Source organism: Hermetia illucens, chromosome 4 (assembly GCF_905115235.1).
Source record: "Hermetia illucens chromosome 4, iHerIll2.2.curated.20191125, whole genome shotgun sequence".
In the NCBI taxonomy this organism is placed as follows: domain Eukaryota; kingdom Metazoa; phylum Arthropoda; class Insecta; order Diptera; family Stratiomyidae; genus Hermetia; species Hermetia illucens.
The window spans coordinates 166,896,941-166,924,346 of record NC_051852.1 but is presented as its reverse complement, the minus strand read 5'-3'; the positions used below and the strand labels follow the sequence as shown (position 1 = coordinate 166,924,346).

Here is a 27,406-nt window from a genome sequence, read left to right as displayed (position 1 = left end):
CTTGGGGTCCGATTTAACTTGCTTAAGGAAGTCGGCATAAGTTGCTTCTCCATCTTTGGAAATGACGATCACTTCCGGCTGTATGTTCCTCCTCTCTTTCCTCTTCTTGGAGGCAACCTTGCTCCATGCCCCGCACTTGACGCTCTGCCTTCTTTCCAGGCATCACAGCTACCGCCTTTTCGTTGATAGCTTTGGCTATTTTCATAGTCTGCTCCGGTTTCTTTGGAGAAGGGCGTTTTATCTTTTTGGAGGTTTGTGGGGTCCAGGTATTTCACCCATCCAGTCAGGGCTTCTTTTTCCAACGTTCTCGCTGATTAACCTTCTGAGAAGGTGTTACCTGTGTTGCTTGGGTGACTTTCTTGCCTGGTTTACTCGCTCCTTCCTCCTCCTGTGCTCTGGCACATGCCATTTTGAAACCTCTGCTCATAGCCATAATATTCTGGTGGATGTTCTTCCTATTCTTTATAACTTCGCTGGCCGTCCTTTCCTCTCTTTAAATTGCTTGTCTACCATCAGCAAGTAGCCGTCGAAGGCTGGGTCTGATAGAAAAGTACACCATTAGTCAACCATTTGTTGGAGGCTTCGATGTCAATGCCTGACAGGTTTCTCTTTCCACATGTCGAACTCTGTTGGACTGAGGTAACATTCGACATGGGATCCCATTCTTTGCTTCTCAAGTTCAAAGAAGATAATTTATTATCTGCCATGACGGTAGCCTGATGTAGAGGCTAGAGGATTGTTTCTTGAAGAAAAACTCACGAAGAGAATGCATTTGATTGTAGTGTAATGTTTTCAAATCAAGTCCCCCTGATGACGTGGGATGGTGATCCTTAATTTCTCGGCAGCTTTATTGTGCATATTGTTGTTTGCAAGGACTACTCGTACCCGTCTATTGACAGATTCTAAATCCGTATTACTCCACGGTATCACTCCGAAAGTATATAGAAGGACGGGAATGGCGAAGGTGTTGACTCATTATCATCAACGGGGCAACAATCGGTATCTGGTCTAGGCTTGGGATTTGTAAGGAACTCTAGACAAGACTTCTGTAATTGTTGGTTTTACTGGTTAGACCTGGATATGGGTCTTCCAACTCAACTTTCTATCCAGGTGTATTCCTAGGTACCTCGCTTTATTTTTAAGGTAAACAAACTTGAAAGATGATCAGCTGTCTCCTCGTGTCTATGTCCGGCCATCAGCTGTTTTCTGCGGCCATTGGATGCAGTAGTGGAAGCGAATCCATAATGGCGCCCAGGTTCACGCCTCTGATGCTCCGCCACATCTTCGTTATTCGGTAGATTGTCTGTAGGTGGTAGTTCTAAGTTTGTGAGTTCTTTCATGTTTGGAGTGAAGGCTTTGACAAAATGCTGAGCAAAAATCTCAGCTTTGTCCTCATTGCTCATAACCGATTTACCCTTAGCGACCTTGATAGCTTTGTCAACCATTATTGGCTTTTTAATTCGTTTAGTCATTTTGCAGATTCAATAGTCTGTGTCGGCGCTATGGTGCAGGTTTTCCAAAAAGTCTTGCCCTTTCTTGTTTTTGTTTGCATCAAGTTCGTGTTTAAGGGCCTTAGTTGCATCGTTGAGTGCTTTTTTTTTGGAGCTAGGGGATCTATATTTCTGCCATTCGGTTTTGGCTTTTCTTTTTGATCGAAGGAGTTAGAAAATTGTGCTATTGTAATGTTTATAACTTTTGATTTCGTTATTGTGGGCTGTTGGGGTGGCTAATTCTGCGCATTCTTTAATTGTCGCTTCAAGATAGTTTATCGCGTTGTCTATATTTTCGTTTGTTTTAAATCTAAATTTCGGGCAGAAAGTGTTATCGAAGCTGTTGCGATATTTGGCCCAATTTTTCCTAGTTTTCACTAGCCTTGGCTTTGCATAGGTGAGCGCAGGGGCATTGCTCAGAGTCTTTATTGTTGGTGAGTGGTCCGATGAGAGATCGTTGGTTGGTACCATCTTGATTAGGTGTGAGTTGACGTTTTCTGCAATTCCTAAACTCAACGTGGAACTATGTTATCCACTGCATGCAATAGGATTCACAGGTCTCATCTTCGTACCTAATTTCGTATCAATAGGAGTAACCGTTTCTGAGATATAAGGTGTGACAGACAGACGGACGACAGACAGACAGTAAATCGATTTTAAACGATTTTTAGCTGACAATTTTCTTGCTTTACAGTAGTGCTGCCATTAGTCGTTTGTGACGTACATGCAGTGAGGGATCAATGATACTTTTAACAAAATGTGGAGATCTTATATGTCGATCTATCGAATTTGATTTTCAAATCTTTCATTTTACTTCTCTGAACATCGTCTCAGACAAAACTTGATGATCTAATATATGGTCAGTGTGCTAATAAGAAATAACCTTAAACTGTTGCTCTGAACAAAAGACGGGGCTCAAACCGAATTACCAGCAAAGCTATCAAACTTAAAAGTATTAATTTTATTTTATAGCTCAGTCGCAGTGATTTCGATTCTCTTATCTCGAACATTAACCGGAAATTGCTCAAACCACGGCAAATGGTCAATCTCTGTTCTCAACACCCTGACATATTGTGGAGATAATTATTCGCGCACGAGCGAAACCTTCGTTAAAAAACGCGAAATGAGCCACAAGGTTACTTTCAAAATGAAAAATTGAAAAATCTTTACACACTTGGCAAACAGGAAGGGATTGATCTTCAATGAGCGAACAACAGTCGAATCTTTACGATGAGAACGTGATAGACTTGACTAGATTGGGAAGTCAGATAGGGAGGGAGGGGGTGTAGTGTAAATAACAACAATTTCAACACTCTTCCGAATTTTTTCAGAGCCATGTCGGAGAGCCATCCAGAATAGTTAGGTAATGGACACATTTAAAATTTCTCTGTACCATTTTAAAATCAATATTTGTAATGAATGCGAAGAAATTGAATTATCTGATATTCAGATGTAGGGGTTACAGTGAAGTTTAAAATGATTGCGTAGTACATGGGAGTTATGCGGATTCAGTACAATTAGACTAGATTTCTTTGTTCATTGAGATAGTTGGCAATTATTTGTTTTTAATCTGAATTTTTAGGTCTGGATACCTTGAATTCCGACGAATTGCACGATCCTTTTCCATGGAATGAAATAGAGACCGCGAACCTATATACCGAATGGAAATGCAGTATTTTTCTCAGTACCATGTGAAAAGATATTGAGCGAATTGACACGTTTTCCGTTGCTTTATGGCCATCTTTAATTATAGCTTCAGCTATAATTTCAACCTAAACTGTTGTATACAATCTTGGAAATACCACGCTCGTTCAAGCTAGTCAGTCTTTAGTTCGCTGATCTAGTGCCTACATACGTTCGGGTCCGCGTTCAATAATATTTAAACGTTCGTTCCACCTGCGAGAACCGCCGAGTTTCCAACTCGCATTCGCGAAAAAGAAAACAATATTGAATGATATCGAATCATCAACACCATGTATTGTTCGGAATGTGTTTTATTTCTGTACCCAAGCCATTCGTTGACAAACATGAAGGTTCCATTGGAGATAGTGCCGGAAAGAAAAAGTTGTTATTATCATGAAATTCCAATGAAAATCCAATCGTATTAGACTTTGATCGAGAAAAGTCATCCTAAAATACGAATAATGATAATTTTGAATAATAAAATTGATGTTTAAAAATAGAAAAAAAAATCCTGCATGATCTGAATATGCAGCTGTGTTTTAAGTGGCACGTAGATAGTGGGTAATATTCGTGAAAATTGTGAACTCGCTCTACGCTTCAATTTAAAGGAATTCTGTACGAGGAAATGTACATACTTAATATGTTATTTTTGGTTTAAATGAATCGTCCACTGGTGAGAAAATCAAAAGTGGGAAAACGAATGCTCTCCCGTGATGGAATTCGTACTCTTAGATGTAGCAATGTCAGAATCCTCCACAAAGCAATCAATAGATACTTAGTCTAAACATGCAATACCTTTCCAAAGTGTTAGGAAAATCTATCTATATTACTATATCTATACTAATAAGTAGTCCACAGAAATGGGAATCATTGTCCACAATGACACTTGAATTGAGGCCTGACCTAATAAGTAGTCCACAGAAATGGGAATCATTGTCAACAATGACATTTGAATTGAGGCCTGACCTTGGATTCTCTCAGTGAAAATTTTCTCTTCGGAATTTCAAAATTTCAAGGTGTTTGTCATCTGAACACTGGGTTGGGAAAGTATGGAATTCATCTGTTAATTAAAGTTTTCCCCAAACGCCTCTACACCGGATATCATAAAATTTTGTCAAAAATTATGAAATACCAACTATAATACTTTAACGAAAATGCGGTTATTAGTTCGTATTTTGGATGAATTTGTCCCTGTAGGATGCCTAGTTCGATCAGAATCATTGCGAATAACTTCTTACAACGTTTGACTTAGTTATGTTTGCAACGGTGTACAAACAGTTCCAACTCTAACACACCACTGGTTCTGTTCCCTTGGTTTGTGTGGTCGATAACTTGCATTCTACATTGCAAGCTGGTTTGACCCGTGACTATCAGCCTCTGACCATTTTGTGAATTATCATATTATATATGTTTCTCGTGAAGAGATATCCACGAAACTACAACTGCTGTTACTCTCTTACAAGGTCCTCCCACTCACAGTACAGGTCCTTGTCGTCTCCAAGCACGTTTCAGTTGCGTTCTGGCTACAGGCTCATTCTATCATTTGTTGCTATCACTATCTGCCATAAAGCTGGTGTAGCAATCTTTAATGCGTATCTGGTTTACCATATTACTACCAGATATTCATATTGTAGGGTGTAATTGCACAGTAGGTGACTGAGACTATTTGCATGGGAGCAGCCGCCCCTCTCACCTGGACATAGTGAGAGAGTCCAATGTTGAGGCGCAGACCGCATTTCACTAGAGACAACACGATGTTAAGGGAGTCAATAGAGTTACCAAGAAACTACAAACAACATAAGAAGGAAGCCTCAAAAGAAGTCCCCTGAAAACTTAACAAAGAGTTTAAGGAGATTCCAAGAGGATCAGACGTCATCTGAATAAATCTTGGAAAATCTTAAGAGTTCGGGAGCCCAACTGCTATCAAAAGGGCTGCCTTACATAGTCTGTAAGGTCCACGACTCTAGGTGAATTAGGGAGGAAGAGTAGACACCCCAGTAGGACATCAGCCTCTCTGCGCCTGATGACTTCATGATTACGGTCTCAATGTTATGAGTGGAAACCAATGTTAGAACTTAGAAAAAGAACCAACACCGAGGATCCAACCCACAACACGCAGAAATTTTCACCATGATTCTTAACGACTTCTCAACAAGAAGATAACTTAAGATTGCCGTTTAAGCAAAATAGGGAAAGCAGGCATATGGCTAATATGACCAGGATCTATCATGCTATAATTTTTTTTTTTCTCTTTTTTCTTTTTTTTTTTTTTATGTATGTTCTCATCGACCGTGAAGGTCTATCATCATAAAACTATGTCCTGGTAAACAGTGTAATTTCCCGACGCCTCCGACTTGGAGCCAGACAGACAACCCCACAAGACAAATGACAAAGAAAGGAAAAAAACTGTCCCAATGGATAGGGATAGTAAGACTACTTCGGACATAAGTGATATGCTTATGATGAGAGGCAGGAAAGATGGAAAGATTCTTCTTTTTAGGTCTATTTTCGATACAAAGTGGCAAGTCGAAACATATTTCAATTTATTTTTCTGTAGAAAACATTATGAGTTTGAGTAGGCTCCAAAACTAGCTCTTCCAATTCTTTTGGTAGTCGGTTGCCTTTCCAGCGAAAATGCTGACAAATTCTTTGTTTGCAACACTTGGTAACTCTTCAAAAAGTTTAGATTTTGTCCGCATCAGAGCTGTTGTTCGCAACTGACTAAGCGTATACACTAATCAAATAAATATAATAAATTTCATGCCTTTGGTCGCTTGCCATTGATTTCAATGTTCAGAGCAATCTTGGTAAGTGAATTCTCGTTAACGCGAATTACGTGACCATATACCAGCGAAGACGCCTCTCTCGCAATTTTTCCACGATCGGTGTAACCCCATATCGATCGCGGATATCCTCATTTCGGATGTAATCAAAACGTGTCACGCCACTAATTCAATGCAACATCTTCGTCTCCATTACCGCAAGACGCCGTTCATTGTCTTTTACAGTTGGCTAACACTCAGAACTATAGAGAGCTGAAGATGGACGACATTGCGATAAATTTTAGATTTGAGACGTGCGCTCATACGTCAATCACAAAGAACAGCAGTTGTTGAATGGCATTTCATCAAGGTCGTATTAATGCGTGAAACAATTCGAAAACGCAGTTCTCCATTGGCTGATAACATTGACCCGAGATATTTAATTCGCTCAGTTCTGGTCAGGTTATTGAAGCTGACAGCACTGAACAATTTAAATATCTCGAGTCAAGGATGTCAACTAATGGAGAACTGCGTTATGCTTCTCACATAGGGAAACACATAACCTCTTATACCTGAAGGGTCAAGCTTCCGGTTTCCCGACTTGTTTATAATTTCGCTGGAAAATCGAGGTCATCAGTGTGTTGCTGCTGAAAATACTGCTTAACTACCATTGCACTATGAATCGCAGCATTATCTTGCTGAAAATGGAACGGCTGATCCGCGAATGCTCCCAAATTGTCGCTAAATGTCTCACGTAGCATTTACACATGCCGGAACCTGTCTATTTTCCCACTTAAAAACAGACTAGTCGACCGCCCATTGTATCAGATAGCAGCCCAAACCATTACACCTCTGCCACATAACTGTCTTTTGCTTAACACTCTCTCTTCCTTCCTTAAGTCATGGTCCGTCGAGGGTAAATTTTTTCTCGTCTGTACAAAATTATACGGCGCCATTTTTTCTTCCAACGCAAGTGATTTTCTGCAAAAGCCATTCTGGTCAGTTTGTGCTTTTCTGTGAGAGGCGGTTTTCTCTGTGTTAACGCCTGTCTTGTCTGGGTTAGCGTAGAATTGGATGCTAATCCGATAATCCTCCGTTCAGACCGAGGACTTACCGCTCTTGACCACCCTGTACACATTTTCTTCCCATAATTTTCGGGATCCCAAATAACATTACGGACGGCACATTTACTGCGCTTCGTAATCCGAGCAATTTCCGCTGTGGACTTATCTTTTTTGTTTTAAGATTTAATGGAAAACATTGGGTGTCTTATCATTTTTACCTGCACTGTAAGACCAGTTGCTTCCAACTGACTTGGCGTATATGTACGTATACGAGGGATGGATGCGTATTTCCCCCGCCCATGAGGAACGTTCTTCACATATGCGAATGACATGTACTCGGGTCATTGCTCAATCTAGCTATACTGTTCCTATCTTTTTTTAACTGACAAACCATGTCTAAGGCACCAGCTGTCTATCAAATCAACGGCACGCTGTATATTCCTACACACCGTTCCAAGATCTCGATCAACAGCAAGTACAGCCACGTCATCAGCATAAGCTTGAGCGTGTATTGGCAAATTTTGCAGTTCGCATAGCAGTGAGTCGATCAGCATACTCCACAGAAGCGGCGAAAGCACACCTCCTTGGGGGCAGCCCTTCGTTGCCTCCGTAGTCAGGTAGCGATCGACCCCTACCTCAGCGCACAACAATCTTTGCGTTAGCATAGCATGGATCCACTTAATTAAAGCATCATCAACACCATGCGCTCTGGCGGCATCACAAAGTTTTTGAAAAGGCGCACAGTCAAAAGCCCCTTCAATGTCCACGAACACCCCCATCGCGTACTCACCATTCAAAGTTGCATCCTCTATCTTTGTGACCAAAGAATGAAGAGCAGACTCACAGGACTTTCCACGTTGGTAAGCATGTTGGTTTTCACTAAGTGGGTGTGACCTAAGTGCTTTTCCACGAATGTGACACTCCACCAGTCTCTCCAAACCTTTCAGCAAGAATGAAGTCAAGCTGATCTGTCTGAAGTTCTTTGGATTAGAATAGTCATCTTTCCCAGGTTTCGGTATGAAAACTACCTTAACTTGTTGCCAAGAAGAAGGCACGTAGCCCAGAGCAAGACATCCTCGAAAAATATTTCTTAGAGGTCGCTCTAAATGCTCCATACCCTCCTTTAGCATTGCCGGATAGATGCCATCCATGCCAGGTGCTTTGAAATGTTCAAAGGACAGTATGGCAGCTCCCACCTTTTCATGGGTAACAACCGCTTTCGCAGTGTTCCAGTTCCTCTTGCAACACTTGCGTGTTGAAGGGGTTGCAAGAACCGTCAACTCTCCCCCTACCATTTCTCTCACCCGTTCCCCCGGGTGGTGTACTTCCAGGAGGGTCTGTACTGAGTCCAGTCTGGAGCTCGTGAAAGTACCGTCGGGTTTTCTAAGAGAATCCAACTTGGCCGACTCATCCCTTTTGAGGACTCTGCACAGCCTTGAAGTCTCCCTTTCGCCTTCCAGTTCCTCACAGTACGCTCTAAAGGAGTCTCGTTTCGAGCACCTCACAAGCCTCTTATATTCACGTTGTGAGTTCCTGAAATTTAACCAGTCTTCGTTCTTGTTACTTTTGCAAGCACGATTTAGAAGTCGCCTGGTTGATTTCCTGAGTTCCTGCAGTTCTCGGTTCCACCAAGGAACCGTTTTACCACTTCGGCCTCGGGAAATAGGACAAGCCTCTTCATAGCACTCTAAAAGTGTGCAGTTCAGAGTTTTCAATTCATCTTCCAGCACCAAAGGAGTCCTTAGTCGCCTAGGGAACTGTACTTTATTGCGAAGAAGTTCATTGAACTTTGCCCAATCCGTTTTCCTAGGGTTCCGTCTTTGTATTGGAGACTGTTCGCTCGCAATAGTCAGATTGAATTCTAGATATCGGTGATCTGACAGTGAGACCTCGTCTAGCACTCGCCAGTGTGTAATCAACTCGAACAGTTTTGGAGTACAGATACAGACCAGCTGAAGTGATGAAATCAAATAGCTTCTCTCCTCTTGAATTGCATTTGCTACTGCCCCAACAAATATGTTGAGCATTCGCATCGCAACTTATTAAGAGTTCGAGACTACTTGATTCTGCATACGCCACCAGATCCCTAAGTTCTTGCGTCGGTGGAGGATACAAAGAATCATAGAGTAAATAAGCGGAGGCAACTATGATGTTTTTCCTCTCGCCATTTATCTGGTATTGTATGATGATCGTAGCTAAGTCCTGGGAACAATATTGTCTCAGCATAGTTGTCTCTAACCGTCTTGACATCAGGACGCAAGCTCTCGGTCTTATGGATCTTTCGTCGTAGAAGATCCTAGCCCCCTTTACTGATCCAATGCCACAGATTCTGTTAAATCGAACCCACGGTTCTTGCACCAAAAAGATATAGGGGAAATCCTGTAGCTTTGTCATTCTCGCTGCCAACAGATAGGAGGGAGCTTTGGCATGCTGCAGGTTGATTTGACCAATCTTTATGTTTTTCGACATAAACTTAGTCTATTGTCTTATGGAAAACAGTTAGAAGCGTATGCGGCAGTCCGCGTATGACGGGGTTTCCCCCACACCGTACCGCCAGAGACTCGCTCCCCTCGTGATTGATTTCTCTGAGAAAAGCCGTACTTGGGAGTACCGCAATTCCCATGCTCTCATCCACGAAAGATCTCATCTCATCCCGCAGAGCATTCGTCCGTTTTCTACTTAGCACCTTACTTGGTTTGCGGTGTCCGGGTTGCATAGATTCGATCACTCGAACTGGCATCAAGTCAGTTTCGTTCACGTCTCTGGCTTCCCTTCCTTCCGCCTGTTCCTTGGAAGGTGTAGGAGAAGTTACTAGCAGGTAGGATTCACTCTGTAGTCCCTTCCCCAGTGCGAGCCCCCATACGGGGGTTCCGCCCCTGTATGCACTATCCTCCGCGCACGTCTCCATTGTGGGAGAGCGCACCGAAGATGCTGCAATTTGCTCTATGTTGTGTGAGTCGAAGACCATCATTGTTCTTCGCTCTCAAAATGGAGATGATGCCCTACAGTTTCCTGATATGACTGAATTTCAGTCTATATAGGAAAAAGTGGAGCATCATATGGTGACTTCCCCTGAGCACATTCAGACTCTGTTGATCCAGTTCGAATACCAAGTTGAAGCCCTCCACGTTTGTAGATTGGTCCTTCCTGGCATTCATGAACTTTACCCTCCAGTGTCCAAAGTCCATGCCCGGGTTCTGTTCACCCAGTCAGCAGATGATGTCCTCTGCCTTCCTTCGAGGGTCCTGCGTAGCTCAGTGTTCACAATACTGAACTTGGGCCGACCGCCGGAACTCAAAGTTGGGATTACCTGCTGGAGCCACTTTAAGGCAGCCTCGTCAGCGCACTCCAAATGGAAAAGCCCATCACGAAAACCTTGATCGTTAAATCGTGGCTTCGTTCCAGGCTCCATCATTTTCTTCCACAGGCATTCCTGGAGGATGGTAAATTGCCCCTCTGACATTTTGCCATATTTGGAGGAAACTCCCACGGCAGCAGTCAGAACAGAGGCCGCAGCTTGAGCATATGTCCTCTTCCTTCCCGCCTTCGTGTTCGTATTCCTGTGGGAGGGACCAGCTTCATTGAGATCTCTCTCGCTGATTTGATCACCTCGCGGCACACAGATCCTAATCCCCGCGAGACGCGTGGATGTAAGCCCTGGTGCGGAGCACAATAAAGCGTCGACCACAGCAGATGTGTTGGTCTTACGCTTCTTGCGCGCATTACCGCTGACTGAAGAGTCTGGTGCGTCCAGCGTGGATCTTACCGGGGTTTCCAGTTTATCCCCACCTTCCGCCGGAGATTCCGCTTCCTTGCGTCCGATTTCTCTGGGCGTTACCGCGCCTAGTGGTACAGCCACGTCCATGTCCTCATTCCCAAGGTGCTTCATCTTCCTTCGCAGTGCTCTCTTCTGCCGTCGGCTTAGGGCCTTTCCAGGTTCACGGTGTTCGGACCGCTTGGTTCCATTTCCTCATACTGGCGTTGAACCAGTAGCGTCCACGTCACCAGCTTCCCGTTCTTCCGCTCTTCCCAGTAAGGATGGCGGAGAAGGTTCTGACAGGCAGGATTCCTATCAGTTGCAGCACTATTTACACAGAACATTTTGGCAGGTAAATATTAGATAGGGAAACTACTTCGAGGGAATTGGACGGTCTTAGCTCATTCAAGAAAAATGACGGTTCGAGGTGCATTTTCCGGTTCACGATATATTTAAGGATGGCCAGAACCTGAATGATGTCCTAAGCCACCCGCAAATGATGTGCAGAGAAGCTACGAAAGTAAAGACAAGTACCTATTGGGACGTGTTAAAAAAACCTATAAATTTCAAATGCATGTATGTCCCCTGCAAGATCGGTGAGCTATCTTGCAGCATCGAAGAGGAAAAGGAGAGGTCTACTAGGAAAGGTAGTCATCAAGGATCTCCGACATTGTACGGTCATGGTGACCTATTGGGCTCTTAGATAAACAAGTCCAGCACCCCAACTCGATTATGAATATCCTGACAAAGAAGATAGATCCATTACATAAGATTTAAGGAGTTCCACTAGATTAAATATTGTTGCGGAACGAAGCAGAATAAATCCGTACGCTACACTTAGCGGCCGTCTCTCGAACCACAGGAGTGAGTTGGTATCGGGTGCCTCAATGCGATTATAGCATACTCACAGTGGACTTTAACCAAGTAAACTACTTGGAATTTAATTAGGCTTTGCTGGCCTCGTGTCTTGGGTACGTGGAGATAGTAAATACCGACGACAGTTAACCTATTCAAGCGAATGAAATTTACCTCCGTTCAATAGGATCGGAAACGAGAAAGGTTCCACTAAAATAATTCAGCATGGGGACTGGACCATGAGCCAGCAGAATATTCCTCTTCTATCTTCAACCTCGATAGGCAGGTAGCCATATATTCGATTGACTTTCCCCCTAGCTAAGCATCACCATCATACACAAAGCAATAGTCCCTAACACCATTGGGATTAGTATGTTATTTTTGTTTTACAGAGGAATATGGAGAAGACCCACATGTAAGGCAAATCCACAGTTGGCAATTATCTTCTGGCGGATACCCTGTCTAAGATGCACTTATTAGTAAATTGAATTGATTCTTTACTATTTATTCAATTAACTAGAAAGGAATGTCTTTATTCTATAACAACAACAGCTACCTAGTGGTCTGGTCGACGCCATAGCTTCCATCTAAACAAGTTCTAGCAAGTCTTCTTATCTTACCGTAGACATTGCCCTTTAATATTTTCCGGGCTAAATCAACCTCACCTATAAGGATTAGGTGACCCACCCATTGCACCCTATTGAGCCGAGTTGGTCGTGATATCGTTTATCGATGACGTGATTGAGAGCGTTCGTGAGTTGCGAAGGTTTGTGTTCATCCCGCAGTTTTCACTAGTGACTGCGTCCATTGAAAACTAGCAAATATTGGCTCTGATAAATACAAGTGATTCAAAAAATTCTTCATAGATTCGCCATTTGGCTTTATCAAATGACTGATCTGGATGCAATCTCGAGGCTTTTAAATCTCCATCCAACGAATCATGCCACCATTGTTTCGGCCTGCATTTTGGTCGTTTATCATCGACTTCGAAGTTCAGACCAATCTCGGCAAGTGAATTCTCGTTAGCGCGAATTGGGTGTCCATACCATCGAAGACGTCCCTCGCAATTTTTCCACGAATGGTGTAACCCCATATCGATCGCGAATATCCTCATTTCGGATGTGATCAAAACGTGTCACGCCACTAGTCCAACGCAACAACTTCGTCTCTATTACCGCAAGACGCCGTTCAATGTCTTTTATAATCGGCCAACACTGAGAACCATAGTGAGCGACAGGACGGATGACATTACGATAAATTCGAGATTTGAGACGTTCGTTGACACGTCGATCACAAAGAACACCAGTTGTGGAATGCCACTTCATCCAGATCGCATTAATGCGTGAAACAATTTCATTAAGCAATACCCCATTGGCCGATAGCATTGACCCGAGATATTTAATTCGCTCAGTTCTGGGCAGATCACTGCCGCTGATAGCGCTGAGAAATTTAAATATCTAGAGTCAATGCTATCAGCCAATGGTAGTTCAATGATACCACTTCCTGCTAGAGTTGTCTGAATAGATGGTGCACTGCAGTCTATGTTAATCTCCTTCTTGTCGTTGAAAAAATAGATTCAACGGTTGGCGAGGAATGTGCCTGATGAAACTTATTTCACATGTATTCACGCTTGATCCTATCCGATATAAGAGATGCCGTTGTTTGCAGATGTAGTTCAACTGCTGGGTTCGGTGACAGTGCTCCACCTCCTGATCAGACATCGGATAGTACTGGTGACGAGGTCCTGGAACAAGTTAGTGACTAGAATAAGCTCAACCAATCCATTTGTATGCGGTTAGGAGGAGAGCAGGAGAAAGAGCCGATAGGCTGGGAACTTTCGGTTCGGGAGCAAATGGTCTGTCGGCTGCAATACAAGCTTAGCACCGTCAAATTGCAAGTATCGGCTCCTAAAAGCAGCGAAAGGGACGTGATCCCAACACTCAACTTTCCTGGTCAGAACCAAACAAATACTACAAAGTTTATCCTGTGGAAAAGCAAGAAAACTTGCAGGAATATTGTGGGCATTCTGATTGGCCATAGTTTACTAGCTATGCATATATTCAGAATAGGAATTATTCAAGATGACTCAAGAGACCTGTAATGAGGAAGCGGAATCCACGGAACATTTTTCATGTGAATGCCCCGCCTGTGGACGCATCCGATATCAGTTTTTTGGTGCTGATATGCTCCCAACTGCAGCGGGTAACATCACATCCCCTAACGGAAATCCTGCTATACATAAACGAATAATTCCGTTAGACGGGGGAATCAAGTGCAATGGATCGCTAAGCTCTGAGTGCTCAGAGGCTTTGCCTCTCCCCCTCCTCAAATACCAGATTGTTCAATAAGTTTTGCGGTTTGATAAGAAAAACACAATTTTATGGCTTGAAATACGCTTTATTATTCAGTATAGTCTCTGTGAACATCAATACACTTGTTCCAATGAGATTCCAATTTATGAATTCCATCCCTAAAGTGAGAATCTGGAAGGTCTGAAAAATACGCTTCCACAGCTGTTATGACCTAATCATTTGTTAAAAAACGCTTTCCACGCATGAATTTTTTAAGTCTGGAAATAAATGGAAATCGCTAGGGACCAAATTTGGTGAATACCGTGGATGCTCCAACAATTTGAACTTGAATTCATGGATTTTAGCCATTGTCAAAATGCCCTTGTGAGTCTTGATGAAAAGGAATTTTTTTCTTATGCGAACCATGTCTTTTGTCATAAATTTTTTCCTTCAGCTGGTCTAAAAGGTTACAATAGTATTCAGAATTTATTGGTTTACCAGTTTGCATATAATCCATAACCAAAATTCTTTTCGCCGATGTTGGCCGATTCTTCGACACGAATTCGTTTCGGAGCCGAAGAGCCAGGTTCAATCCACTCTCTAGCCTCTTGTTTTGATTCAGGATCATGGTGATAGGCCCAAGTCTCATCCATAGTGATGAATCGACCCACAAAATCCGCTGATGCTGAGAAAGTCGCATACGAATGCAGAGTAACACCTCTGCTCATTAAAATTAATAATCTTGCCTTTGCCCATGTCAAATCCATCACCTTCTTAGGTAGGGAGATAACGAGGGCGAGTTCGGTTAGAGACCACTTGAACTCCATTATTCCTGAAACCATAAAGGCAGGCAGGTTGGTTAATTTTTCAACTGTTTTTTGTTGGGGTCTCACACTCCATTAACGCCATTAATTTCTGTATATCTGCGGTAAGGCCCATTATAGAGACCGCTACGTCCGCTATGAATCCGCTAAAATATTTTGAAATTAAGTTCAACTGAGAAGATACTTGGCTTTGACCACAATCACCCCATTGCACCAGATTTTTGCTTTGGCCTCTCCTGGCAGCCAAAGAACTTCTTGGTGGTTCAGATCTCTAGTTCTCCAGCTTGTTTGACACTGTAATTCCAAATGTTATTTCCGCAACTTCTAAAAAGATTCAGGTTATCCTGTCATATGATTTGGGAGCCACTTATGGCAGAGCTCAAGTGGCGGCTGGGTGTGGCAGGGCGGTGGAGAGCTTCAAATCAAGGGGCTTTCTGGTCCTCGCGTCTGATGCTGCGCTCATGCGTGGTGGTTCTGCCTGTGCAGTGGGGTCCTCAGAGGTGGCGGCGAGGAAAACGGGGCGGCAACCCTGTCGGTTGAACCAAGACCAACTGGCCAAAGTGAACCTCCATAGTGGGGGCACCGGGAGACGCTGTATCGCATTGGCTTGCCGGCCGTGATGCAGTAGGCGAATGCTCCAAAGGCTTAATCAGAGCGATCAGACCCGAGTCTGCACGGGGACTCATCTGAAGTGACAATTGGTCACGAAACCTTACCATGGGTATACTGATACCATGGGAACCGGGATAGCCCCTGGACTCACATACTTCGGGAGAATTCCTGTTGTATGTGAGTACAGCTCGGTTGTTTGCGGTTGGTCTCCTACTAGGAGCTTCATGGGGGTTGTGGTTACGTTCAAGCGAACAGAGACCTTTGGGGCTCGGCGTGGTGTTGCGTTTCAACACGGGTGCTGTACTCCTTAGTTCGGTAGAGATTTAGGTAGGTCTTGCATCCACCAGTATAAATGCTGACCTATGCACTTGGTATAGACTGGTACCGTCGTAGCTTGCTTCGGCGGGGCTCGGATTGTGGTCACAAAATCAATCCGTGTCTTAAGACGACCGTGGGATTGAGTCTCCATGAAAGGTACTCACATTAAACCTCCAAGACTGACTGCCTGTGCAGTGGTTGGTCCGGATGGGACGGAAGTCTCACGTTTTTCCTTGGATGTCAGTTTGGTTTTGGCGGCTGAACTTTTCGCCGTGCTTCAGGCCATCAAGGTGGCTTTCAGGATGGGTGAGGAGAAGGTTGTTATCATTACAGACTCTCTCCAGACTTGGCACCTAGTTGGCAAAATACATACCCTTGCTTCTGACCCCCTTTTTAAGTTTTTAAAAGTTCTATGGTGCCCTGTGCACGCGGGGCACCCTTTAAATGAACTCGCTCATGTAGAGGCCCGTAAGGCTCTGGGCTCTAGTTCCACAAGTTTGGTCGAACTCTCCCCTGTGAATGTTTTGAAGGCAATTCAGGAACACTCCTATAGAGAGTAGGAGGATGACGTTTTGGCAATATCACGTGTTAAAGGAGCATTTTTCTCTGACATTCACGCTGCTTTATCCATAATTCAACCGGAGGTTACGCGTACGTTTACAGCAATTACTGAATCTTAGACGAATGTGTAACACTGTAATCGGGCAAAAATTAGTTCTATTCATTAAGCTGTCTCTGCTTTACTCTTCACTCATTGCGTCATTTTCAAGATTACTTATTTATGGCAAATGTATTTCACTGCTCAAAATATATGCATCTGAAATTCAAAAACCATTTGGATCAAGGAGCTGCTAACAATTTTTTGTTCAACTTCACACAGAAACTTGAATTATACAAACATTTAGCTAAGATAATTTTCGTTGGTATGTGACTGGTTTTAATATTCCAAAAACGAGTTTTTTAATGTCACGCGGAACATATTGACACAATCTGAATTCACTGATGTTATGCCATAAAACTCCCCGTTCAAGAGCCAAGAGCCATTGGAGTCGTTGGGGTTTCAGCCAAAAGTCTTGAGTGAAGAATTGCTTACGAGTTGCTTACGACGAATGAACATGGACGCGATAATACACCTTATTCAATTGAGCTTATCGGGTTTTGGTAAATATTTCTAGCTAGAGAGCTTGGGTCTTTGAGCAGAGATGTTCGTCAGTGGGTCAGACTTTTGGGTCTTTCCTTAAAACGGTTCTAGTTGTTGTGAGAATGACCAATAACTGGGAATAACCGTCTCGACTCTGTTTAAGACTCATTTGCGTTCTCGATAATTACTCATTGAGGTGAAGACTTGGCTAAGCAGCTCTCTCTAGTACGACAGCATAGGAACTTATGTGATGTATAAAAAGCATGAAATAAAGTGACTAATCAAGCCTAATGACTTCTCGATATGTGCTATTCTATTTATATCCACTCACATAACACATTGATCCATGTCTGTCACGTCGTTCTCTTTTAAAAAAATATCAATTGTTATCAGTTGATAAAATTTATGAGAAATAATGTTTGAAGTTGTTCTTGGTCGTGTGTTTTTAGCTCCACATATACAATATGCGTTCGCAATTTAATTTTTATATCAACTACTTTCGGTTTATATGGGAATGACATCATCTCCTTTTGTAGAAATGAATCTAGACGAACGGCAGTTAGTTTTCGAGTTATAACCGGCCGTTTCGTACCTGTTGTACGATAAATATTTGGGTGCTTATGTGTTCGATTGGATGTTTACTTCGTAACTGAATAATTGCGATGTTGCTACCAGTTAAGAAAAGGAGTAAGACATCGAAGAGCAATCATAGTGTGGATTATTGATTAGTTTCGTAATAACACTCAACGTTTGCCAAGACAAGTGTGTGTTGAAAAGTGAACAATGTAAAGAAAAGATTTCATAAAGAATAATAAATCGCGAAAGTTTGAATAGAAACAGAAAAATGTGGTTTCGTCCCGGAAATCAGTCCTCAGTGGACTCGGATCGATTGAGTGTTTCGAGTCTAAAGAAACGTATTCGGAATGCGGGAAAATCATCGTTGAAAAGTTCGAGCCTGGAAGCCTCCGGGAATGTTTCGAAAGCGTCATCCATCGATGACATCAACGAGAAAAGTACAAATAAAGTTCCACGTGCTTCGCGTGCAGCTACCGACCCTCCTACGCGCAAACTGACAAGTAAATCCACAACAAATAGTGAAAAAGAAAAGGCCTTGGATGACAGAAAATTTCGTAACAATAAAGTAATGAAAAGCACATCAAAAACAAAGATTGCTGACCTGGCAAAAGCTGAACATCAGAAAGGCCGTACATATGGAACGTCTAGAAAGACCTCAGCACCCCCCATTCTGAATAATTCAGAAATAATTTCAAACTGTTCAGCAGCTGTCAAGAAGAATGTGTCAGCTTATTCGAATCAACTAAATGCGCTTTATAAACTAGTCAGCTCAAACAGAAAACTTAGTCGGGAGGAGTTCGAACGGTTGCGGAAAAAATCGTTAACTGAAGCCGGAGTTGCAGGAAAGATTACGACTTTAGACTCAGAAAATCCTAATCTTACATCTGTGGACCAGGGAGACTCGACATCAAATGAAAAGACTGGCAATGAAGAAAATTATAAAGAGAAAACTTCAGCGGAATCTATAACAACTGATGAAAACGAAACCGATAAAAATAACGAAACTGAAGAGCCTAATGGAGACAAAGTTGACGAGCCTAAGGAAAATTGTGATAATGGTACTAGTAGTAATAATAATAATAATAATATCAATGTCGATTCTAAGTCAATAAGTGAAGGTCAAGACTCGGATAATATTTCTCATAAAAAGGTGCCATCTTCTCTATCGTCTAGAGTTGCCGCCAAGATCTCAGAAACAACAAATAATTATAAAAATCGTAGATCTAAACCATTGAAAAAACGTAAAAGTTCACGAAGATTGGAATTATATAAACAAATCAGCATCGGTAAATTTTTTTATCATAATAATCAAGTACTTGTTGTTGTGTATCTTGATGCCATCATTAATTTTATTGATTAGATGTATAATTGAGATTTTTTCCATATTGCAGATCGACCGCTATCAGCGTCTGTTGCTAGACAGCCGTCGGATCGACGACCGGATTCGAGCGCACAAATCAGTGGAGGTAGTGCAACAGCATCAGGTCAAAGTGAATGGACGTCACAATCAGTGGATAGCGAAACAAATCCGCTTGATGTTGAGCCGGAAACATCAAAGAAAGAACGGTAAGAGTAACTAGTTTTAATACAATAGGGACGTATTAACCTTTTCATCATCAACAGCCCAAGAACCGGTATCCAGCCTAGGCCTGACTTAGTAAAGAATTCCAGACATTGTGGCTTTGCGTTGAGATCCACCAATTCGATATCCCTAAAAGTTCTCTGTCGTCCTGATCCACGCTATCGCTCCATCTGACGCAGGGTCTGCCTCGTCTTCTTTTTCTACTATAGATAGACTTTCCGGGCTGGATTATCCTCATCCATACGGATTAGGTGACCCGCCCGTCGCAATCTGTTAAGCTGCATTTTATCCACAACCAGACGGTCGTGGTATAGCTCATAGGTTTCATGGTTATAAAGGCGGCATAATCGTCCAACCTCACCTCAAAAATTCTTCATAGGAGTCTTCTCTTGAACGCAACCATAGGAAAAATTATCAATGGTCTCAAATTTGTAGTCTCCTATCTTTATTGTTTTCGTTTGATCGATGAATTGCACGGATTCGTTCTTCCATGGTGGGTGGTGACAGCATTTGTCTGTCGTCTTGGCGAGACCTCCAACCGATGTTTTGGTTGTTGAGCAGTTCATCAAAATACTCAATCCATCGCTCCATTATGCCCATTCTGTCGAAAATCAGATTCCTCTCTTTGTTTCAACAGGATGAACATCAAGGTGTATAAGGCTTCATCCTGCTGATTTGTTGGTAAAACTTGCGCGCCTGGTGCGGTTGCGTCTCGTACTCCTCGAGTTCACAGACTTGTTGGTTCTCCCAGGCTTCCATTCCCTGTCTGTGGAGTCGCTTCTTCACTCGATGGAGTTCGTGATAGGCCTTTGCGTGTTCTTTGTGAATGCAGTATTGCCCGGTATGTGTTCTGTTGCTAACTTACATCCATCGTCGAACCAGCCGTTCCGACTTTTTTGCGGCCGGGGTCAAGTATTTTTATATTGATGATAACGCTCTTCAGGTGGTTGTGAAAATCATTCGTTGATACTTCATTTCCAGGACATCTGTTAGCTGCGGTTATCACGGCATCTTTATAAGTAAGTGTTTAAAAGGGACTTTGTTGTGGATGGTTTCAGTATTCACTTTCACCTGATTGTCAGAGTGGATTGTAGGCGGTGTTGTAATCCAAGTCCGGAGCACTATGCCAACGAGATAGTGATCCGAGTCTATATTGGCCCCCCTATATGTTCTGACATTCATCAAGGCTGAGAGGTGGCGGCATTCAATCAGCACATGGTCAATTTGATTGAAAGTGGTCCCCTCTGGAAAGGCATATGTATGTTTGTGGACCGCTTTCCGCGCAAACCAGGTACTTCCAACAACCATTTCGCTGCTAACTGAATAATCTGCAATCCGTTATCATTGGTATCTTTATGTAAGCTATAAGAGTCAACGTATCGCCTGAATACAGGCTCGGTCCCTACTTGACTGTTAAAATCTCTAAACATGATTTTGATATCCACGAAAGCGGCCCCTGTCCAACGCATCTCCTACAACGCTGTTACATTACCATTCGGTCTGTACAAAGAGCGTACGTTCCATGAGAAAAAAGGCGCAAATGGATATTCCGTTTTGCCGGATTCGTCGTAGTAAAATCCATCCTGTCCGAGGCTTCTTTCGTGGCTTCGTAATTTCCGTTTCCAGTGTAGGATTGTCAGCGCTACCCAACTCCAACCTGAACGACCAGCTGATACAATTTGTCGCATTTTTAGGCGCGGAAGACTCACCTTCATCCTTCTCCGTCTGCAGTTTCCTCTTAAGAATGAACTTCCAACGATCACCACGTGGAGGTTTGGTAGTAGAGCTGTTGAGTGTTGGTTCAGGAGGCATTTCCCAGGTTTTATGCTCCATCGTGGGTAGAAAACCACGTTTCGCCCTGGGACCCATACTACTCTTTGATCGCCATTACCCTTTTGGTATTCCAATATTCACACTTTATGTACATATTCTGCTTTGCTCATTTCATTATGGGGCTTTGATGAGATCTTTTTACCTTTCATAAATGAATAAAATATCGAAAATTATTGAATCTAATCTAATGGTTAGATTTCGTTTTCTAGATTGCATTTTCTAAGGTTTTGTAGCAAATATGTTCTTATTTTGCTTTTGGATAAGCTATTACTTTAGGGTTTTCTGGATATCCTGCACATTTTAACTATATGGGGAATGATGAATGATATTTTTTTACATATTCCTTGCCTCAAGGTCTTGAAATTTATATTAAGTAGATAGATTTTCCACACTCTGTCTTAAAATTTCATCCCTCGGAGGAAGAAATACAAATCCCTGACGCCTAGATCTGGCGATTAGAGTGGGCTTTCGAGCAGTTCGAATCCGATTTCTCAAATAGCACCCATCGAAACCGCGGCTTTGTGAGTCAGAACGTTTTCTTGGTGAAACAGCACTCCAACTCGCAACTTACTGCGCTTCTTTATCTCTTATTTGGTCTGCATGGTAAGAACCCGTAATATTAATTTCACTTTCCACTAACCTGGACTCGATTTTCGTTTTGCTCTTGAGTTAGTCCGATCAAGGCATTGCTCACGGGACCATTGCATTTTTCGGCATTTTCTCGACCCGGGGCCCGTGGGAGCTTTCAATTTTCTTGGATTTCAGCCAGCCTCTTCGGCGACGGATTTTCCACGACATCTTGTGTTCTCGGTAGCATAGCATGAACATTCTTTCATTGTCGGAATCTGTGTCGTTGCTTCTTTCGACGAAGACAACCCCTGCTTGAATCTGACGATTTTGCATTTTTGGCCATTTTGTCGGCCCTGAGTTCATCAAAATTTTTAATTTGCTTGGAGTTCAGCCAGCCTTTTCAGACGATTTTGCGTTTTTGGTCATTCTGTTCCCCCGGGGGTCATGTAAGCTTTCAATTTTCTTAGATTTCAGCCAGTCTCTTCGGCTGAGGACTTTCCGCGATACCTCACGTCCTCGGCAACTTAGCGTGAAAATGAATTGCCGGAATCTGTGCCACCTCCCTTTCGATCAAGGCATCGCTCGTGGGAATCCGACGGCTATTTTGAGGTCTTCAAAATTTTCAATTTGCTAGGAGTTCAGCCAGCCCCTTCCACGATAGAGTTTCACGATATCTCGCGTTCCCGGCAAGGTAGGATGAAGATTCTTCGATTTTTGGAATCTGGGGCGTCTCCCATTTTGCATTTTTGGTCATTTTGTCGTCCCGGAGGTTGTCAAAATTTACAATTTGTTTGGAGTTTAACCAGCCTCTTCGGCGACGGATTTTCCGCGATAACTCCGGTTCTCGGAGTCTGTGCCGCCTCCTCTTTCGATGAAAGCATCCATCCGCTTGAATCCAACGATTTTACATTTTTTTTTCAATTTGCTTGGAGATCAGCCGCCACTTCGGCGCGTTATCGGCATCGTAGCATGAAAATTCTCGTATTTCTGGAATTTGAGCCGCTTTCCTTTTCGATCAAGTCATTGTCCGCTTGAATCCGATGATTTTTTTTTTTTTGGCGATTTGGTCGACCCTGGGGTCAGCCAGCCTCTTCCGTGACGGATTTTCCGTGATAGCTCTCGTTCTCGACATCGCGGGATGAAAATTCTTGCTCGAGTAGTATTTCTTATGAAAGGAGCCTCCTATCAATAATTTTTGACAGCACCTTATAACCTATACCCAGTAAGGCGATCTTTCTATGGATTTCACAGTAGAATATTTTTTATGCGTAGAGCATATTCGACTTTTGTGCCAATTCTTCGTCTATTTGCGTCGGTCCAGATTTTATTCAAAAATTTATGATCGATGTCAGAGCTGTACTTCCTCCTTTCAAAAGTTCCGCAGGTATTCCGTCTATAATCAAATACCTTTTGCGTTAAAAAGGGTAGAGGATCCTTTTTTACTACTTAGAAGTACCGTCATGTTTGACTATTCTTCAAAATATTGAGCCTACTGGTTTTCTTAGTCGAGCGGACGTATTAGACGCACTTTATCGCGGATAGAGTTTCCTCTTATCTTGTTTTCCGAGCGTTTTCCCGATAAAGCTGGTGCTGTGCCTTGCCCAATACCTACTGTCGCTGCATTTGCGCCTCCGTGCGCCTCATCGACGCCTACCACCGCTGAACCGCAGGCCACGGCCGATCTTATGTCGCTCCAGCGGCCCCAGTCGATTGTGGTCTCTCTATGGAAAGAAGTATTCGCGGCAGGGCAAGCGTGCTCCACCATTTCCAACGATATCTGGAATATATCAAAGTAAGGCCAACTCAACTCTTGTCACCCTTCCCATCTGTGAAGCTGATGAAGGATGGCTCTCCAGACATAGTGACAACTTCCTTCAAAATGACATATCCCCAAGACTTTCAATACTGTCGCCCAATCTTCTTTTTGGCCGCAAGAGGTCTTCATCAAGCCTTGTCAGAGGACTAAGCTTCAGGAAAATTTTCGAGTCACCCGCCTACCTCGTCGAACTTGAATGATTTTCATGTCTTAATAGCTATTAAATCCCGTCTCTGTACCGAAATCATCCTTTCCTCCACCTCCTCCACCTACAATTCTGTCACTGTATGAGTCATTCCGCCAAACGTATCGCCTTTTATCATATCCTGTATATATTTTCCCTGCTTCAGCCCCCTTCCCTGTACGAAGATTTCTACGACAAATTATCAGAAGTCCTAATCGTTTTGTTCCCCTCTCTTCCTTTCATTGTCTGTGGCGACTTTAACATTTCCTATGCTCTCTTGGTCTATTACCCCTGGACTCTCTTCCCTCTTCAATAACTCCACCCACCTTTCCCTTCCTTTATCCACTTTCGTGAGTACTTATACCGCCTTCCAATTTACCCCTTCAGAAATCACTTAAATCGTTCTCTCAATCTTGTCCTTTTTAACCTTCCTTCCAATTATCATACTCTTGAAAATTTCCCGACTACACTCCCCTGTTGTGCGTAAGCCTGCTAAGTTTAACTTTCCCAAGGCGAACTTCGGCGGGTTGAACTTAGTCCGGGCGACAATCAACGGGGATCCCGTTCCCTTTCCATTAACGTCTCATCAAGTCCTGAACGCTTTCTTTACCATTTTATGAGATAATTTTCCCTATTGCATCCTCTCCTCCATAATTCCCTGCGTTTTTACTCTGTCTATTTCATCACTGAAGTTTACAAAAAACGTCAAAAACATATTGCGAGGAAGAAGTTCCTATTCTCTGGAATCTATGCTTTTTTTCAAAACTGCGTATCTCGGTCATATCCTTAATACTTATATCTAGAAAGAAATATCTGGCCAGAGCGGAAAAACCTCAAATCCTTCTGGTCCCACATTCGCAACTCCCGTAGTCCTTCCCAACTATCTTGTGATTTACTCTGTCGCTACTTTTCCTCAGTCTATGTTCCTTCTCCACCCTTCTCTTCCCTCCTGCTAGTGAATATTGTCTGCCTCGCATCTCCTACCACTCCCCTCCTTATTCCTCTCCTTGTCGAGTACCTCATTGGCAAGCTTAACGCCAATATCGGCAATGGTTATGACGGTCTTCCAAACCTCTATTTTGCTTAAAACTGATAAGTCCATCACCCTTCCCTTCTCCACTATTTTCAACAAAACCTTCGAAGAGAATAATTTTGTTGGCTTGTGCAAAGAGGCTCTCATCATCCCCATTTATAAAAGTGGCGATTACACTCTTGCCGAGAATTACCCTCTCATTTGGCTCATCTTGTCCTGTTTCAAAATCTTGGAAAGGTATGTCAGCGACTGGTTGTCCTCCCACTTTGGGCACCTCAAGTGAAAGAGCAATACGGCTTTATTAAGCGTAGGTCCAATGCGTTTCTGGTCTCACATTTGCAACTCCCGCAGTCCCGACCAGCTATCTCCTCCTTCTATTAGATTCTCTGACTTCTCTGCATTCTCCTATCTCCTCCTGCTTGACTTCACTAACTTTGTCGCCAAATATCTAAATTTACGGCAGGAAGTGCATGCTATCTATACTGACTTTGCTGAAGCCTTCGATACTTGTAAATCACAAGGTCCTTCTGTCCAAGCTTTCGTCTCCAAGCATTCCTATACCACTTATTTCATGGGTTGGCTCTTATCTTCCCAAACCCATCCTGCTGCGTCACACCACAGTGGCGATGGTTGCACAACCCATTCCTTCTTTCCCCTACTTTGGCGTCCCGCAGGAATCTATTCTGGTCCCTTTATTAGTTTTTATCACCGACCTTTGATGTTTTTTTAAGCATTCTGGTTTGAAGACATTTCCTATCTAATTTCAGATCAAAATCGAAATCAGCGCCAGTCTCGGTTAATCGATCGGAGTCTTATAAGGAGAGATTGTCACAGAAACGTAGTCGTAATAACCGTCGAAAGACATCAGATCCTAGCTTAACAAAAACAAAGTAAGATTTCTCTGATAATTTTTGCAAATAATGTTCGAGTGGAAAAATGCATTTGTAAGTGAATTGTCTAATTATAAATATATTTTCACAGCGATGAACAAGATCTGGCATTATCGAATCATGCAGGAAGTTGTTCTAGCTCCAGTCTATCGTCCACAAGCCTGGAAAGTCCTAGTATTTCATTGGAACAAGTGACTGGACCTTCAATCTCAAATTCCATAAATATTTCCCAATTGGCGGCGACGGCTACGTCGGGTGTGACATCCAGACAATGGCTGGAGAGCGAAGAAGAGGAACCGGATCATTTAGAGACCGACTGGAGTTCAAATGTTGCTGCAGAAATTTTGGCCACGTTATCGGATATTGAGAAGAAGCGACAAGAGATAATAAATGGTAATTTTTATAATTGGCGATGGATTTTCTTTGTGCAACACTAATTGTAATCTTCAAACAGAAATTTATCAAACAGAGCGGAGTCATGTGCGAACATTAAAACTCCTCGATCGGATATTTATGCGACCATTGTTAGAAAGCGGGGTGCTACCTCACGATCACCTTCAGTCACTGTTTCCTCCCGGTTTGCTCTCTTTAAAAGATATCCATAGTGCATTTGAGTATAAATTGAAACAGCGACGTTCGGAACATGGTCATGTTGTTCGAACATTGGGTGATCTTCTCTCTGAAATGTTTGAAGGTAGAATTGGCGAAGATCTACGTGAGTATGCGGCACAGGTGTGTGCCCATCAACAGATCGCATTGGAAGCACTGAAAGAAAAACGTCGAAAAGATGAAAATCTTCATCGATTCTTAGCTAAAGCAGAATCGCATAAATCATGTAGACGCTTACAATTGAAGGATTTACTTCCAACCGTTCTGCAACGTTTAACCAAATATCCATTGCTTTTTGAAAATTTAGTGAGTATTACGAAACGTGTTGACCCAGACAATAGCGCCGAAGTGGATGCCATACAAAGAGCTTTAGATTCATCGAAAAGAATTTTAGTTTACGTCAATCAGGCTGTGAAAGCTGCTGAAGATGCCCATAAGTATGATAATTTTTGAGGATTAGATTTCAGTTTCGGTGATTTTAATAAAATCCCTATTTCCAGATTGCAGACGATTCAGCGCAAACTAGATAAGTCGAGCATTGATAAAGATCTAAGCGAGCTTAGGGTAAGTCTCTTAAATTTTGTCTTTTGTACTATTTGATGAAATGCCGAACTAACAACAATTTCCAATGTATCTTTTTACAGAATTTAGACTTAACGCAATACAAGCTGATATACGATGGACATCTACAATTGAAGAAAATTCCTAGCGTGCAATTGCATGGCCTACTTTTTGAGAACATGATGGTCTTACTGCAAAAATTGGTAATGGAGTATTGTAATTGAAAACAATGACCTTAAGAGTAATATGAAATTTTACTTGCAGGATGATAAGTATCTACTACGGAGTTTTCCCCATACTCTTGCAGGAGGCGGTGAAGGTTTTATAAGTCCAATTACGCATTTCGATCAACAAACTTTAGTGCGACAATCGGCTGTTGATAAGAATACTTTCTTTTTAATTATCACTAAGACTTCACAAATGTTGGAGCTTAAGGCACCAAGCAGTTCGGAGTGTAAAACGTGAGTAGATATTTCAATTTTTATTCTTTATTCTGAAAAATGAATAGGGATATTTGCGGGAGTATGAAATTGCTCTTTAAAATGGAGATTTTTTTTATTGGGTACGCGATTGCTTATCAGTTTATTGTCATACAAATCAATTTTAACTCTAGAATCCAAGATATCAAATAGGAATCCAATAATAATGATGATTATTAATTGATTTGTAGGAGCTTGATGGAATTTTATCTCGTGTGTGATTGCTGATTGAAAAGAATTTCAATCAAATGGGGAAATATTCGATATAACTGATAATGATAAGCCAACAATGAAGTGTATGATTGTAATGATCCATTGTTGGTAATTAGCAAGCATTTACTCCGTTGCGTGAATCAAATATTCGCAGCTTCATTAAAATATAAACATTTTCCATTGGGCAATGATATGACCACTCCTCTTTATTGATTCCATTTTCTCTCGTTTTATCATGCGAAAAGTCGACTTTGATATTTGGG

The 27,406-nt window shown here is 42.4% G+C and overlaps 1 protein-coding gene across 8 annotated transcripts in view; it reads left to right on the top strand.

Moving 5' to 3' along the window:
* The window catches only part of LOC119655610 (rho guanine nucleotide exchange factor 11), a 181,848-nt gene that overhangs the window by 98,197 nt on the left and 56,245 nt on the right, over positions 1–27,406 (top strand). For 7 of the 8 annotated variants that reach the window (XM_038061576.1, XM_038061578.1, XM_038061571.1 and 4 more), the window contains 7 exons: positions 18,762–18,939; positions 25,159–25,281; positions 25,373–25,674; positions 25,736–26,327; positions 26,391–26,454; positions 26,535–26,654; positions 26,716–26,912. In XM_038061576.1, the coding sequence (XP_037917504.1) occupies positions 18,762–18,939; positions 25,159–25,281; positions 25,373–25,674; positions 25,736–26,327; positions 26,391–26,454; positions 26,535–26,654; positions 26,716–26,912 (1,576 nt within the window). The remainder of the gene's footprint in view (positions 1–18,761; positions 18,940–25,158; positions 25,282–25,372; positions 25,675–25,735; positions 26,328–26,390; positions 26,455–26,534; positions 26,655–26,715; positions 26,913–27,406) is intronic. The other variant, XM_038061573.1, reaches the window with a different exon arrangement.